At 43.2% G+C, this 17968-nt stretch overlaps 1 protein-coding gene across 1 annotated transcript; it reads left to right on the top strand.

Moving 5' to 3' along the window:
* Positions 1-6137: 6137 nt before the first annotated feature.
* Positions 6138-16640, top strand: LOC116782826 (organic solute transporter subunit alpha-like). Its single transcript, XM_032679846.1, has 8 exons — positions 6138-6216; positions 7595-7746; positions 7863-7936; positions 9358-9516; positions 12400-12511; positions 13411-13557; positions 14919-15024; positions 15532-16640. Exons 1-8 carry the CDS (start codon positions 6138-6140, stop codon positions 15816-15818), a joined length of 1116 nt encoding a protein of 371 aa, XP_032535737.1. The 3' UTR covers positions 15819-16640.
* Positions 16641-17968: the final 1328 nt, after the last annotated feature.

The raw sequence follows: 17968 nt of genomic DNA, 5'->3' as shown, positions 1-17968 counted from the left end.
TTTTAAATTATATTATTATATTTTAATAACATTATTATATTACAGTTTTACTGTTGTGTGTGCATGTTCTGGTTTGGTTTTGTTGTTTTGGTTTTTTTTTTCCCCCAGTAAAAGCAATACAGAAAGAACAGAAAACACTTCTGTCATGTTACGACCTGTGGGAAGAAATGCATGATCTGTCACGCCCAGCACCTGACTGTTGTGAAAAAAGCAGGCTGAGTCATTAAGGGCAGTGTGCCTGAGATGCTTCCAGTCAGATTAACATCAGTAACTTCTGAAGAGACTCCTGCTCTCCCCTCAAGGAAACTGCTGTAAAACATGATCTGAAGCATCTTGGCTCTGCATACCCTCTTCCATAAAGCGCTCCTTAGTTTTTCTTAAGGTCTGGTGTCCTGAATTAAGCTGAAAAGTAGAAATTTCCATAAACAAAAAAATAAGTCAATGAATTTGCATGCTATTTCCTCGGTTTGAAATATTGCATTTTGATTTCCATTACTTTTTTATTTTAATGATTTTCAAATTTTGCTTTGAGCAGCAGATGCAGAACAATTCCTGTAGGAAATGTCAACATAAACAAAAGTTAAAAAATAGTTTTCTGTCAATAAATATTTTTTAAATGACTCTTCTTATCAGAAGCCTCCCTTCAGATGAACTGGCATTTTTGGCACAAAACCTCAAAATTCTTGACAGCCCTCCTCTAGAAGTTTGGGGTTATCAATCAGGACTGGAAAGGAAAAATCTACAGAAATTCACCCTAGGGACAGAACTTCTTAATCCTCATCTATTCCTTTTGATGTTCAAGATCTGTGAGATTTGTCTTTGCCCATCAGTACCCTTGGACACATGTGAGATGCTCTCAAAGTGGCATTTACTTGGTCTTTAAGGCATATTTGTCTTATTGCTCATCAACACTCCTTTGGGGAAAAACTTCTTCCATTGCTGAAAAGCTCTGCAATCAAATATGTGTACTTTATCAGAGCAATGGTAGGGGAAATGCACTCCCTGCCTCTATTCTCCCTCAGGATGCTGATTGTTGGCTGCCCCCCTTACCACCAATTTGGGGTCCTAATTTTATAAGGTTCTTTCAGCCCTTTGTTCTACTATGAAGTACTGTGAATTTCCTTTCTGTTGTTCTACTACCACATGTAATTGCTTGTAAGTTACTTAAAAAAAGGTAAGACAAAGCAAATAATTACTCCTATCTGGAGGAAAGTGTAACAATATATTGCAAAAACAATAGTTTGATTCTTCCTCTTTATATTTCTCCCCTATATTGACTGCCAGGAACTGATTTGCTACTTTGGAAGTAAGATAAAATCAAACCCTTTAGCTTCTGATTTAATGAAAGCCTCTCTCTTTTCTCTTTAATTGCTTCTCTACTGATAATAGTCTCTGTCTAAGCTTTCCTCTTAAGAGTACAGATGTAAAGCTTCTGGCACACCTGATATTCTTTTTCATGTAGAAATTTGTCCACCTTAATAAGCACTAAAATTACAATTTACTTTTATTATCTTAATTTATTTCATTGTAGTCACTGTATTTCATTATTTTTACACTTGCGGATCCTGGCGGATCCAAATAACAAGCAAATCCCATTAATAATTTCTTTTACAGTAATACAGGTGTTTCTTCTCTCACATTAATGAGACACCTTTCCTGAAATAGATAGTTTATTACTGGCAGTAGGTGAAAAGTCAATGGATTTATAGTGGAAAAAGTCAAGTTGCATCTAAGTTCAACTGTATATTGTGCTATATCTGAAAAACAGGAAATAATTTCATCATTAAACATGTACATGCCATTGAAAGCTGAATAATTTTAGCTGACTTTTCTTAGATGGTTGGGTATCAAACTTGTGAGAAATGTCCCCTATGTATGTAAGCACAGTCCCCTATCGCATTGCAAAATGATGATTTATTTTTCCAATACTATTTTTTCTTGTTATCCTGAACTGTAGTGAACATAATTTCCCCCTCCCCTGGCAATAGCTCAAAAAGTTGATTTTCCTTCCCTGTAATTTCACTCAGTGCCTCTGAGTTTTACTCTAGTACTTCGTGCTTGACTGAAGTCTAGCTTCATTTTGGCAGAGCACACAGAGGGAATCCAGACTTCTTCTAAGGGAACTGAAGCTACCTCTCTTCCTGAAAGAGAATTAATTAAGTCTAGGTTTTGGCATAATTTTATATCATCAGTTAGTATTATTTTCCCACTCATCTTTTATTTTTAGTTTCCTTTCTGTGAATATTCCTTTACCTTACTTTTATTTCTTTTTTTTTCCTGTCCATTACAGGGAAAAATGAATGAAAAACCAGTTGCTTTCATTTGTGCTGAAACATTAACAAACGCTTAAAGACTTTTATACACGTTTTTGCCAACATTTCTTATATAAGTACACATCACATCTTCTTTCAAAGCATAGTTGCAAGCACTTTTGTAGTGCTCCCTGTGTCCACACACTGCTAGCAGAGGTACTCTTGGACTCTACCTCCTTTTCCATGACAATGATGTACAAATGCAGCATTTCAAATCAGAATAATTACCCCTGCCCATTAATGAGTGTTAAGCTCTTTCTGGGATGATTCAGTTTACCATTCTGTTTGTATCAGTCTCCAGATTGTCTTAAGCAAATGCAGTGGGATGAGATTAAACAGTTCAAATCATATGTCTCCAACAAACTGGCTGATTTCTCCATGTGATTAGCGGTTTATGACCCGAACTGTCTGTCAGCAGATGTGTGAAGACAATCAGGTGGGTGTAGTAACCTTTCCTTCTGATACCTCTGGAGTATGTTGGTCTACAACTTGAATCCTTTACTTCCTCCAACTGAACTTGAATGCCTACCTTGTTTTTTAACTGGCATTACGCTTAGCAAATGCAGCTGCTCCACATATGGGTTTCTGTCCCTGGAGTTCAAAGTTGCAGAACCAGCTGGAACTTTCTCCAGTTAATGTGCATTTTCACTGACTAAATGAATGTGTCTTGAAGTTTCTGTAGCCTGCCAGGAGGTAAGTTAACCTTGCCTCGGGACTGCAGTGTTAGGTTTGTGGTGGGACTCGATGATCTTAAAGGTCTTTTCCAATTTAAATGATTCTGTGAAAGGGACTGCATTTCCCATCTGCCTTTCCCATCTGCACTGATGATACTGATGTCTGCTAGACTTCCTACAACCAAAATACAATAGTCTATCCTATGTATCCTGCGCAATGGAGCTTTGAGTTTGCCCTGTGAGATAGCCTGCAGGATCTCCTGCTGTTCAGTTTCTGAGCCAGGGCTGACATCAGGATTTCTCTCCGTAGGCTTTGCCCACCGACAGGAGACAGAGGGGCTGTGTCACTTCCTGAGGATCAGTACTTCTCCTTCGGGAAGAAACCACAATGGCATCAACTCCTCTGCACTGCACACCGTGGGGCAGTGATCTCAACAGGCATCCCATTCCACAGAGCTGAGAGGACACAGGTATCCCTGCAGCGAGGCAGGTGAAAATGAAAGTCATCATAAAAACGGAAGAAAGATAAACATCCCCAGTGCTCCATAAAGGATGAGCACACTAGTAGAAACAAAGGGGTATGTTTCTTCAGAAGAAAGAAATCTGAGCTCTGCAGTGTCCAGAAGGGAGCTGAACCACATAGTACTAGAAAGCCCCTGGTCACCAGAGGCAGGGAACTGCATTCACAGGTGGTTTTTATTCTGAGGAACTGTGAAAATCCCTTGATGCATCCAAATGGGTAGGTGATCCATTTATAAATACTTTTCTACTGCGGAAGATTGAAGTTTTTTGGTGGAAAATATATTGAACTAAAAGGTTAAACAAAAAATTGGAATAATGAAACTGGGAGCAAAACATAGTTAGGCTCCTAGGGATTTAAAGGATTCACTGCTGGTGTAGAGACCCAGCATTTGGCTTAGATGCCAGCACAGCATCCCCTACACTGCTGAACAGTCTGGGCTAAGAAAGCATGCACAGAGCAGCAGACCTCCAGCTGTGGTAACTGAGGGATCATGGCACATTCTTCAGTTTGATTTATTAAATTTAAGCACTGTCAGGCAAATATTGTTGCCAAGACATAGCCTAGAACGTGAGGAAGAGGTGATGCTTTCCCCAGATGGCAGCTTTCAAGGAAGCGGATCCAATGTTTGAGCCAAAGATGGCAAATGGTGTTTCTAACAAAAAAGAATCACAGTAGGTCTGTGGTTTTCTTTTTAGGCTCTATTCTGTGTAAAAGACTCCAGTAGAAGAAAAGAGTTGGATGGATCTCTACAACAGCAGATGAGAATTAATCCTTAGCTCTAAACTTCAACCTGTAAATTTTCTATATGTTTGAGACAGGAAACTCTCTAATGCCATGTCTAGTGTATGCTGCCATATTTGTTCCAAACTGATACTACTGAATGGCTTAAATATGACTGTCAAACCCATAACTGTTACTGTGTGGGTTCTTCAAGGAATTCTTAAGTCAAAGCAGACTCTGGGTTTCTTTGAAATACAGTAAAATAGCCATGAGTTTTATCACTCAGTGTCTGAATTTCTCTAACAAAAGCATTACCAAACCTGCCTCATTCAAAAAAGGGATTCACAGGTCAGGGACTTTTATTTTTAGCTTTCAAGGAATACAAGGAGCTTGCAACCAAAACAGCAGCAGATGGGAATCCTGTTGTGTCTGCTCAAGAAGAACCAAAAGCCTTAGGCCATCTTTTCATCTCAGCAGTACTAACGAGCTTTTGGTTGCATTTTGGATTATGTGATCGATTGCAAATAGTTTGATTTTAAAAAATCAAGAAAACTGGGTAGAAAATGCATGGTGTATTAAGATTATTCCCTCCTCTACTAGCAACTGTTTCTTCGGGATGAGTAAACAGACTTTCAAATAGAAAATAAGCTGGAATGGTGTTTCCAGAATTTTGCCTGTATCTTCCTGCAGCTGGGCAGCAGCAGATGTACTGGATGGAGGACACTCTGGGCAGCCTGTGAAAACTGGGCCAATACCACATTCTAGCAGCCAGTTCTTGCCACATCCCTCCTGGCGCAACTGTAAAGCTCTCCTCTTCAGCTTTCAATGCAGTCAAAGATGTGGAGAAGGGAGGCCTCCATCTGTATTTTAGTTGTTTTGTGCCTTCTCTTCTTTATCCACAAATTCTTCACAGTCCTTTGTCTTTTGTCCCATGCTGATTCCTCGGCTGTCATTTCTGAGGACAATCCACTGTGCTCCCAAGATCTTTTTTCTGAGTGGCAATCACTCTTCACTGCATAAATAGTTCGGGCTGTCCTCTTCCCCCTGTACACCACTTTGTGTTTACTGTTACAGTCTTTGTCACTCGGTGCTGTAACCACCCGTCCTCTACTGCTTCTTGCAGCCAGCTTTCCATCCAACCTGCCAGAACAACTCTGTGGGTCACCAAATTCCACCATTTCATTACTCTTTTCCTTTTCCTGGAAACAGCCTGAAAAGCCTCAGGCTGCATAAAGCATCTTTCCAGCAGGAGAAACGTGGGAGAGTGGAGAATCCCTCGGTGTATTCCTACCCTCAGTGTGCTTTCCTTCAGCTTCTCACCTTGTTGCAGCCAAGATGATCGGGGAAGTCTTTGGTGAAGGGCTCCATGAAAAGTCTTTCAAACATTTGCCCTATTGACCGAGCAGCTTTCCGCCAGTGCCCCGGGGCTGGGGCGAAGGCGGTCCCGGCTCTGGGGATGCAGCCCGCTCCCAGGCCGATTCCCGTCCCGCCTCGGCTGCCGGCACCCGGTTCCGGGTGCACTGACACCCTGGGGCTGCGAGGATGGGGCCAGGGAGGGCTGGATGGATCCCGTAAGCAACTCCACCGAAGCCGGGCAAGGACGCTGGGAACAGCCGGGACGTGTCCCCTCGCAGGCGGAGCGGGAGCGGGGTGGGCGCGTTGCCCCGCTCCGGGCACTGCCCGCCCCGCCGGGCGCCAGGAGGCAGCGCGGGACCGGTCCCTGCGCCGCCCGCCCCGGCCCGGCCCGGGGTAATCATTAACCAGCCCTGGGGACCCGGGCCGAGCATCGCCACGCCCGCACTCGCCAGGGACCGGCACCGACCACGGGCACACACCGACCCCTCCGCCCGTCCCCAGTCCCCGGCACCGCCAGGGCCCCGCAGCGGGGGCGACGGCCCCACGGCCGCCATGGACGGCGAGGCGAACGGGACCCTCCACCCGTCCTGCGGCACCAGCGAGCTGCCCTACTCCGAGGAGCTTCTCCGGAGTAAGTGCGGAGGCGTGAGGAGAAGGGGTGCCCGCTACCCGCGAGCGGCCCCTGCCCGGCCGTGCCCTCGGCACCCACCCGCGGCGGATGGCGGAGGCTGCGCCTGCCCTGCCCTGCCCGTGTCCCTGTCCCTGTCGCTCCCCCTGTCCCACTCCCTGTCCCTGTCCATGCCCGTGCCCCTGCCTGCCCCGCCGCCGTTCCTCCCCGGCGAGGAAATCCCCGGGCGGAGGGAGGCTGGCAGCCGCCCGTCCCGGTCGATCCTCCGCCTGTCAGGGGGCCGAGCTGTCTCTGGCTTCGGGGCAGGACGAGGGGACAGCACGGCCCCCAGCCCGGAGCTGCGGGGGGAGTGCCAGAGAACAGGGTGGGCGCGCCGGGGCCGCCCGGTACCCGCCGAACCGAGCGCTGAACAGGCCCGTAGAGCTGCTCTCTCGGGTGAGATCTGAGGTGTGGCGATGTCCACTGAGACGTGCACTGCTCCGCCTGCAGCCAAGCCTGGAAGTGCCAGGGGGTTTTGAAGCAGGTTACGTTAAAGAGCCTGGGGCAGAGGCTCTCCTTTGCCTTCAGATAGGCTGTGGCCACAGCAGGAGTTAATATCAGTGATAAGCATGAACTTCTAAATTAAGCATGACTCCACTGCAGTGCTTTCTTCTGTCTCTGGAAACACCTCTCTTGAGAAAAAATGCACCTCAACCGTCAGCCGTGGGTAAAAGTTGGTATCTGTACACAGTGTCAATGGAGACATAGAATTTATCATGTGTGGGTAAATGTTGATATGCATATCCAGCATTAAGGTGAAGACATCAAGTTTTATCTCACTCTAGATATATCAGGGGCTTTTTCTTACATTGTTCATGTGCCCTACAAATTTCCACTGAACTATTAAGTTTACCTGCCTAAGGAAGTCACATGTAACATGCCTGTTGACATACAATGGAAGCAAAGGACTAATACTGAGTGAAGGTTTGCTTGTGGCCTGCCTGGAAAATTTCCCAGAATATGTATTTACTGTATTTATTTGTATTGTGTATTATGTATTGTGTATTATGTATTCATTCGTATTCTGCTATATATTCATGTTCCTCTAAGGATATTTGTCCTGTAAATCCACCTTTCTGAAGGGGGCTATTGCATAATGCTTTGAGAACATGAGGGTGTATTCTTCCCATATGCTCTCTGTAGATCCTGGAAAGATTTAGTCATGAACTTAAGTGTTTGAATGGTTCTATGGAGTCAGTGGTCTGCCTGTGTAACTAAGGCTGAGTGCAAGTCTTTGCAGGAACAGGGCAAAGAAGCCCCTCAGAGATGGTGTTGTTACATTAATGTTTGAAATGCTTATGAAATAAATTGGAACTGTCTGTTTTCTTTTCTCTCTCTGCAGGCCTCGACCTACCAGGGAGATTCCTCTTTGCAACCTTGACTCTGATGACACTAATTGCCATTCTGGTATTTATAGAGGAAGCAGTCTACATCTACAGGAAAATCCCCTCCTCCAAAAGATCAATCATAATTTGGATCAATGCTGCAGCTCCAGTAAGTTAGCATGGGAATGAGATAAAACTGAAAGTTGAAAATAGGGTTTCCCCAAAAATCCCCATGAACCTGCTCTACCTCTGCCCTTCTTACAGCCCTTCTCCCTTTCTCTGTAGGTGATCTCTACTACTTCATGCATTGGCATGTGGATTCCTCGCTCAACAATGTTTACAGATTTCACAGCAGGAATGTGAGTACTCTGCTTGTTTCTAAATGTTGCCCCAAACCCTGAGTTTCTTCCCTTTAAACATCTGCTGCCCTTGGTAACACAGTCATTTTGTAAATTTAACAATTTAGTAATTTTTTGTTTGAGTTGAAATCTCTCAGCATTCCTTTTCTGGGAGGTGGAGAATGCTGAAACAGTTCCCAGTGTCACAGTTCCCCAGTGTGGGAATGTTAGCATGAAGGATCTGTGACTCGCATGTAATTGATCCTTCGGATTGACAGTCACTTTGAAGCAGTACTCTGTCTTTCCTCTCTCTGCATGTCATGGGAAATGAGAGTCTGACCTATGACTTCTCTCCTGCACTTTTACTAATGATGTGCCGTGGAGGTTTGTTATTAATGGTGGCAAGTGAACCTCCGATGAGTATATCAGTGTAAAAATGTTCCACACTTGTCCTGATAAAAGCACTTTCTGTACGAGCATGACAGCTCTGGCATGCACAGAGAAGGGAGGAATGTGGTCCCTGATTTCTGGATATGATGGCACAGCCCTGATGGGCAGAACCAGGTAGGGGTTGCTGTGGCCTTGAGCACTCTACATTTTGGGATGACTTTGGAACACAGTGCAAGACAGTATCACAGATTTTCATGAGTTGTCTCACCCTATGTTACACTGCATTAACTAAAAGAGTAGAGTAAAAGAGGAAGGAAAACACTGTAGCAGGGAACACTGTCAGCATGCAGCAGTAGTGCAGGTAGTGCAGACTGCCAGCGACCTCCAAGGATCCAGTCCTGTGGCACTTCAAGTGTGTTCGAATTCCCCCTTCTCCCTTGCCCAATCTGCAGGCAGTGCAGCAGAAGAGGACCCCTTTTATTTGGCTGGATTTCCATAAATAAGTTCCTGGGAAGAGTTGAGAATGTGCAGATGGGGAAGGAGGGAGAGGTGGGGTTGAAGTAGTCGGTACTTGGATCAGCTTTGTCTGCAAAGGAACCACACCCTGACAGGGCCAGCACATTTAATGATAGCTGTATATATGAACCTAGTCATGTTTGTTGATTGGAAGCTGTGTTTGAGGAGGAAGAGAACTTGTTCTAAAAAGTTTGGACCAGTCAGGAATAGATAACTTATGGAAAAATAAAGCCATAATGACTTGGGCCAGAAAATCATGTGCTTTAATACTGACTCTGCCACCAGCCACCAGAGTGGCTTTGGGAAATTCCACAGTTGCTCTGAGCCTCGGTTTATTCCTCTCTCAGTGAGATTAGGGCTGTTCTGGCCTTCTAAGATGAAGGAAAGTGGAAGGTTTCTCACAGATAGTGCCAGAATTTTTGTTGATTGCAAAGCATAAGCTGTAAAAATTAAAAACTTAGAAGGCAACACTAGCCTGCGCAGACATACGAGAGACACACAGGCAAGTTCAAGCTGGAATTCTCTTCCTCTCCTAGATTTTTTGCCATAGTTATCCACAAGTTCCTGATGATGATGATCAAAGAGTGCGGAGGTCAAAAGCTGCTCCTCAGGCGGTTTAAAAATGGTCGCTTCACGATCAGCACCGGCCCCTGCTGCTGCTGCTGCCTTTGCCTCCCTCGTGTGCCCATCACTAGGTGAGTTGCCCTTTAAGATTTCCCGGCTTGAAAACGGCTGCGGGAATTCAGCCAATTTGGCAAAGCCAGGCTTACAGCAAAGGGCCTCCCCCGCTTCCCGAAAGTCAGTTTCAAGCCATCTCTTTTAAACAGCATTGTCACTTTGGGGCTGTACACCACCACTGATTTATTTTGTTTCTATAAGGCAGGGGGTCGTGGGAGGAGGAATTTCTACTCGAGAAAACCGAATAATTGAGATTTCAGTTTCTTTTCATTTCAAAAGGGAACAAATATCTTCAAATTGGGTATTTTTCACAAGCAGAATTGTCAGATGGAGACTGCCTTGATAGAAAATTTCTCTCACTTTGCTAAAATTTAAATGTTTCATTCTGATTTTGACTTTAAAACTACTTCAGTTTAAAATAATTTTTACAACAAAAAGTAGGTGTAATTTCTGGAGAGTTTTGATCTCAATGAAATGGCATTGTCTGGTGAGGCAAAAGCATATGTTTTCTTCTAGTAAGTATTAAAGGATCTTTGAGAAGTGGGGTAAGGATAGAGAGCTGCACCTACAGGAGCCAGTACAGACCTCTGTAACATAGACCTTGCCTGGTGGGGCTCCTCCTCTGGCTCGTGTCACTCTGTCATGTGCAGGCTGCTCCACAGCCTGGAAGCCTCATGTATTTCCCAGGGCTTTCCTACTGGCACAGAGCACAAGACTGTTTCTCTCATTATAAGCAAAATCTGAAGGACTGAATGTGCAAGGCAGAGACTATTCTATGAGGGCATGGACTTTAGTGTCAGAGGGACCTTGAGGACTTTACTATCTGTTAAAGGAAAGCATCAAACAGAACACAGCATAGTGGTTTCTGACACATTTTCAAAAATTCTTATTTTTTACTATAATAATTCTTCCTTAAACTTCCCCATTTGGTATTAGAATTTAAACTCTTGTTTCCATCATTTTATTTTAACAGAATAACACTAAATATTTACATGGAGGGGGTACCAAGTAGTAAACCAACCAAAAAATGTATCTTTATTTGTTTTTCTTCCTGTGTCTGTCACCCTCTGCATAGGTTGTGGTAACTGGGAGCTTGAGAGAGGATTCTGTACTATGCCCTGCCTGCTGTTGGTCAGTCCAATGACAGCTTATGCAGGATGATATTAGCTAATATGGACTCATTTCAGGAACTAGATAATGCCTACTGCTGCTGGGAGGAAGGACAGCTGTATGTTTAAAAAAAAGGCTTTTTGATCTGCAGAGGGCTTTTGGGCTTCTTCTCTGTAGTACTGGGAAATCCATCTGCTCTCTGCTTCTAACTTCCAGCCTTTTCCCATTACAGGGTGACTTTTTTTTTCTTTTTCAAATATGAGCAAGCTATACCAGAGAAAAGTCAATCTCATGCTCCTCCTGTAGGTATCTTATGGGGAAACAGGGAGCTACTCCAAGGGAGAGATTTGTTCTTTTAAAAAAAATGTAGGCTATCAAGCAGTCCTGGGAAAAATAACGAGGTACAGATGAGGCAAAGTAACAAGTAGTGCAATGGAGAGAGATGTGGCAGAAGAATCTGATTGTCAACAAAGATAGACCCACACTGAATCATAGAATCAGCCAGGCTGGAAAGGACCTCCAAGATCATCAAGCCCAACCTTTGATCCACTACCCCTGCGGTTACCAGACCATGGCACTAAGTACCACATCCAGTCTCATCTTAGAAACCTCCAGGGATGGAGAATCCACCACTTCCCTGGGCAGCCCATTCCAATGCCTGATTACCCTCTCTGTAAAGAATTGACAAGGGAAACAACTCATGGCATTGCAATGACTGCACTGTTTGTCATATTTATTATTCTTTAAAGCCCTTTGGGAATAATAAATCTTTTAAAAAGCACACACTAAATGGCTGGCCCATTGCAGGTCTTTCCACATGTGTTTGTGCTGTTCATAATCCTGTGGTTATTAGCTATATTCATTGAGTAATTCCTATAATTCCTGGTTCATGGCTGTATTCTGTAACATATAAATGGCAGCTAAACTGTTTTCTGCTGAGGCATCTCTCATGGCAGACTCAAGGGCCCAAGGAGCTACAGTGAAGATAACATTGACAGTATAGGAAATAAGACACAGGAACAGACTTAAAACATGAGCCGTATGTAGCAGCTGTAGCTTTTTCTGTGAAGACTAAAGGAGATTTCAGGTCAGTCAGCTTTCACCCTTTCTGTTAGAAAGTTCATTTGCCCCTTTCCTGCTGGTCTTTAATGCTACCTGGCCAGGTTACTGTGTATGGGCTGTGTTCTGGACCCAGTTTATACTGACAGAAGTGAGGAAATCCTGAGCTGTCCTGCTGACCTTGTGCAGTTTGCCAAGTGAAAGACAGTTCCTTTCTTCTGTTAGACTGCAGCAGAGCAAAACCAGATGCTTATGTGATACTATTCATGATGTATTGAAAAACTACCAGTCCTTTCACCTAGGTCTGTATGATTCCCTTTCTTGATCTACCAAAGGACTAGAAAGTGTCTCAACAGGAAGGCTGAATTGGCCAACTTCACCAGAGGACTGAAATAATAATACAACAAGGCAAGAGCATTATTGTTCAGAAACCAGTTATGCTGCTACTGGCTCCCTGGTCAGCTTCAGGGCAGAGAAAGACATCACATTTTGCCCAGTATGTAGTTGCTGCAGAGCAGGAAAAGTACTATTTTTGTAGAGACTTTATTAAATAAACACTGGGAAATTCTTGGAAAGATATTCTAATCTTGAAACTGTTCCTTCCCAGATTTTAGCCACATGTTACAGGAGTGGAAAAGTTTTGCAGTTGATAGTACCCAAAAAATGTTATTAAGGTTGCTAATAAGATCTTGGTCTATCTAATTTTTTTTTAATTTTTGTTTTTTGGCCAGGCAAACCCTCTTTTGGCTGAAGGTGGGCACCTTTCAGTTTGCTGTCTTTCGACCTGTGCTCGTATTTTTATCAATAGTGCTTTGGAGTAATGGCAATTACCTCCTTTACAATGTAAGTAAATATTTTAATCAGAGGTGGTCCACAAAATCCATAGGTTTTAGGGTTGATGTTACTGTCTTAGCCTACAACTGACCTGTGAAATCTGGGAGCACTTCCAAGTAAGTCTTTACTGTATTCTTTTTGACCCTGAAGCATATAATTTCTGCCTTCTAGACCCTCAATTTCCTGGCTTCTCTTGGAAAGAAACTGGGCATCAGGGTACATTTGGCATCAGACTGTACTCCAATACATTTCCCAGTTTGTATGGTTAGAATAGAGGGACTACAAGTTGTCCTGTGTGATGTACCTGCCCTGTGTTTTTTAAAGGTACAGCCTTAAGAAAAAAGTGCATGTACTAGCAAGTGTAAACAGAAAGCCTAATTCTATGCTTTTCTGCAAATCATGGTGATTTTCATATCTGTGCAAAGTACAAAAGATAGTACTGTACTTCTGCTTTGTCCCATGTAACCTGCAAGATGATGGAGAAGTCTGTGACTGATAATAATTTTGCACCTCTTAGACAACTGAGATGAAAAGTAATTATTTTTTTGTGGTTTCATGGTATAAAACAAATGACCCATTTGAGATGTCATGTTGAATATGTTCTCATGAGCTGCTGAGCATTGTCAGCTGCTTCTGGGGTCAGATTGAGGGGTTGTGTCAACTGGTACCTTCCCAGGCTGAACAGATTTCCGTGTTGATGTCTGTTGGGTGAGAGCATGAGCCAACACTCCAGTTGGCTCTGTGCAGTTTCCCCATGCAAAGCCCAGCAGCTGCTGCTGCCACCAGCTTTCATGGAGATAGGAACAAGCATTTGAACATCTGGATTGTCTAGTTCACGACTTCTTCCTGGAAACAGTAAAATGCAAAGTAAGGTTCTATAAGGTGCTCTTGTTTTATTTGCTTCTCAGTTATCTCCCAAAGAACCTGCGCTATGGATTAACATCTTCATGGGTGTCCTTACCCTTACTGCTCTGTGGGCGGTTGGAATCATGTTTCGAAAAGTTAGGACTCTCCTTACCTGTAAGAACATTATCCCAAAGTTTGCCCTTTATCAGGTGAGAAGTTTAATATTTCTGGTAAGAATTTTTCTTAACTGCTGATGCAACACTGTCTCTCTAGTTCTTGGTCCCTCATTGAAAAGTTATAATATTTTCTCCCATTAAATACAGTGTGCAAGGGCGTATTTTTACCTGATTAAAGCTGCATTCCTTTGAAGTACTCTCCTTGGCTGCTGTTCAGTTTTGTCTTGAGACAATTTACCTGTTGTCTCTCAGGAGTGCTGGAGATGTGAAAGATACATAAAATCTGTCTATCTTTATACCAGATAAAGTATAAAATCACAGCAGCACCATCTGCGGGGCTTGAAGCTTTGTCGATGTGGTATCACAAAATGCAATGTTAAAATGTTAGTGTGTGTCTCTAAAAATCAGGAGAGGATATATTGCATTGTGTGGGTGGCTGTTGTTTGAAGCATTTCAGCGTGCCACAATATTCTGTTTTAACAGCATTTTTCTTGGCCATTCTGCATTTCAGAGTTAGATAATAATGAAACTTATTAATGTCTGGGAATTGTTAAATAGTAAGGAATAGAACCAGACACGTTAGATTGAACAAGCACAGGGACAAGGCCACGCTCTTCCTCATAACCCTGAAAAGAGTGCAGAAGAATCCTTGGTTATGCATATTTCTTGAGCAGGACATACAGAAAGGCTGGTGCACTAAGGTGTCTGTTAAGTAAATTATTAAGAACTTATAACAGATGGTCATACCTGTATTAGGCTGAATTCAGGCTTAGGATGGCAAACTCTGGTAACATGAGGGTTTATACTCAGGCAGCTACAGAGATACTTTGGTATCTCCACAGTGGCAAAGGCCTTGCTCAGAGAGTAGCAGGTAATATGATGCACAGGTGATGGTTGCTGGATTCAAGAGGCGAAGAGTCCTTCATACCCCCTGGAAAGAAGCCAGTCCCATATAACTTGGGGACTAGGATGTCTTCCTGCTGTGGCAAAAAGAGGAGACAGCAAAAAAAACATTCTTTGAGTCCTTGAGAATATAAGCTCATAGGTCAAATTAACAGGCAGTTTTTAAAACCTTATTTCCTGTTATTCAGAGCTCAGCATCATTTAAAATCCTAGCTGGGAGGTTTGTGCATATTGTACCTCCCAAATGAAGGGCTGAGAAGAAGCACTTTTCAAGTTGAGCTATAATTCAATACTCATCTTCAGAGCAATATCATCCTGACCTTCAGATGAATTCTGCAGAATGGCAGGCAGCCTGCTGGTAGATGGGAGGAGAGGGAGGGCAAGAAAGGAGGAATGAGGCAAAAGAGGTTCTGTTATGAAAGTAGAATTGGTGTGTGAATTATAAATCCTTTTCTGGTAGCTCAGGCATTTTTTTTCTCTTTCTGGTGCAGTTTATTGTTGTTCTGAACCACCTGCAGACCGTTATTATCCGCATGTTGGCCACACAAAGAATCATTCCCTGTGCTCCACCACTCTCCTCTACAGCAAGAGGATCATGTAAGTTACTTTGAGAAGAATGTTTTTCATTTATTTATAAAGGTGACAGTTCAGCATTGCTAACTGCAATATCTGGTGTCTTCCCAAAGCACTAATTTCCTGGGATCATTAGCTTTTCGAGAATCTCAGTTTTTAGTTAAAAAAACAAGAATAAAAGTTTTATAGCTGTGACACTCATAGAGAAAAACTTGTTTAATGCGAAGAGCTGGAATCAGAAATGAGAGGAAAAGAAATCAAAATGCATAACTGCTGTTAATTCTCTTATGTTTTGGATTCATAATTGATTGCATGCTTACTGATGGGCAATATTGGAATTCTGTAGCTGATGTTGTTGCTGAGCATGAGACATACTGTTACAGGGACTGAATGGTGAAGTTTGTCCCCTTTGCACAGGTGAAAATTAATGAATTAATGAGCTGAGTATTCATTTTGCATCTGATAGTAACCTCCTCCTTTTGGGGGCTTTTCCTTGCCTCTTTTTTTTTTTCTTTTTTTTTTTTTTTGCAGATATAGCCCAGCAGCTTCTCATCATGGAAATGTTTCTGATAACTGTAATCTCAAGAGTCATATATCGGAGAAAATACCATGACCTGGAGCCCCTGGAGCGCACGGATGAAGAAGGTGGGGACAAGAAGCAGACTTCTAAGATTACCCTGAATGGTGCAGTTGTTGAAGATGGATTGCCAAAATTCTGCAATAAGCCCTCCTGTTCTGCAGTAGCTGGAAGCTCAGCTCAGGAATCTGTATATTCTTGCACCACAGATAGCCACTGTCCATGTCAGAACAACTTCTGACACAAATGTCTGTGAGCTGTAGAACTGAAAGGACCAGTAGTGGAAAGATAACCCTGTTCATTCTCCAGAGATGCAAACATGGTGTGAGTGTTTTCATACCATGTAATTTAGTAAGATTTTATACCATGTACTTTTATGCTGTTACTGAGCACTTGAGGGTGCCAAACTGTCAATGTGATTTTTTTTTATTTTTATTTTTTAGCAATTAGAATGGATATGATTTACAGTTAATCCAGAGACATTCTTGTTCATCTTTTTTATCTTTTTAAAATCTAATTTTACCTTGCATTGCTGTCATATGTCCAAAGCAGCATTTTCTCATCCTTCCTCCCTTACAATAGATCATTTCTCACTCCATGCCATGAGCTCACTATAGCTAATTCCGATCTGTAAATACAGCTGCATATGTTTGATCTGAAATCCTCAAACCTGTGTGGGCTCTCCATCTACAGAAATCATGATCTTTTTAGGGCAAGACTTTTTACATTCCTTGGCAATGCAGTTCCTAAGTTGGTAAATACACAATTACTGTTTGTAAATATGTTACTGACAGATGCTCTTCCTGATGATGAACCTGGGATGGCAGGTTCTCTGTCACTGCCTTGGAAAAAGAAAAAAGGAGTTAGAGTCTGGGATGTCTTCTGCCACTGGTCTGTAATGTTACATGGTGCTTTGGTTCTCTGCTTGGAAAGTGGGAATGATATTTAAGATCTTTGTACTAACAGTGTCTGTGGGGATGAAAGCAATTGAAAGGAATGTTGGGGGTGCTGTTTGACAGCTGTCTGAATGTGAGCCAGCAGTGTGCCCAGGTGGCCAAGAAGTCCAATGGCATCCTGGGTTTTATCAGAAAAAGTATAGCCAGCAGGATTAAAGGGTGGGCTCAGCTCAGCGCACACTGTGTCTCACCTAAAAAATCCACTGCGCAGGCTCGAAGGGCAAAGACCCTTCCCAAATCTTCGTTCGCGAAGACTGGCCATACATAGCCAGCAGGACCAGGGAAGTGACTGTCCCTCTGTACTCAGCACTGATGAGGCCACACCTCAAATCCTGTGTTCAGTTTTGGGCCCCTCACTACAAGAAGGACATTGAGGTGCTGGAGTGTGTCCAGAGAAGGGCAACGGAGCTGGTGAAGCGTCTGGAGCACAAGCCTGGTGAGGATCAGCTGAGAGAGCTGGGGGTGTTTAACTTGGAGAAAAGGAGGCTCAGGGGAGACCTTATTGCTCTCTACAACTACCTGAAAGGAGGTTGTAACAAAGTGGGGGTTGGTCTCTTCTCCCAAGTAACAAGGAAAAGGATGAGAGGAAATGGCCTCAAGTTTTGTCAGGGGAGGTTTAGATTGGGTATTAGGAAAAATTTCTTCACCAAAATGATTGACAAGCACAGGAACAGGCTGCACAGGGAAGTGGAGTCACCATCCCAGGAGGTATTTAAAAGGCATATATGTGGCATTTGGGGACACAGTCTAGTGGTGGACTTGGCAATGCTGGGTTAACTGTTAAACTTGATGATCTTAAAGATCTTGATCAACCGAAATGATTTCATAATTCTGTGGAATCTCCTCCCAAAAACGCTCACCTCCCCACCTTCTTCACCCCAAATCTGACCTGTCCAGGCATTCAGCAGGACTTAAAGTGTTACAGGATCTTTCCAATTTGCAACCATTTCTGTGTTTGGTATAAACCTTTTTTAACTTTTTGCAAATGATCCTGATGTTCTTGAATGAACCTAATTGCATTGGTTTAGCTCACTATAATTTATAAGAGGATAATGTGTTTACTATGCATTTGGATATTCTGTTGGTTGGGACAGGAGGTGCAGCACCACATACGAGCACTTGTTCATCCTCATGCAGTCTGATCCCTAGAGGGAAATACCCAATCCATGCAGTAAGATTGCTGATTCCATCAGTAGGCTGGGCAAATGTTGTAAAATATTTTAATGACATCTTCTACATATATTGTATCAAATACAACTTATCATCAGAGCAAAGCTAGGCAGATAGAAATATAGTATACTTTGGGTTCGAAGGGATCTGAGAAGGTGATCTAGGCCTAGGTACCCCCTGCAGTGAGCAGGGACATCTTCAACTAGATCAGAGCTCCATTCAACCTGACCCTGAATGTCTCCAGGGATGGGGCATCTAGCACCTC

This window comes from Chiroxiphia lanceolata, chromosome 2, assembly GCF_009829145.1.
Source record: "Chiroxiphia lanceolata isolate bChiLan1 chromosome 2, bChiLan1.pri, whole genome shotgun sequence".
NCBI lineage: Eukaryota > Metazoa > Chordata > Aves > Passeriformes > Pipridae > Chiroxiphia > Chiroxiphia lanceolata.
The sequence above is the reverse complement of the archived record's forward strand: the minus strand, read 5'-3'. Positions and strand labels throughout refer to the sequence as shown.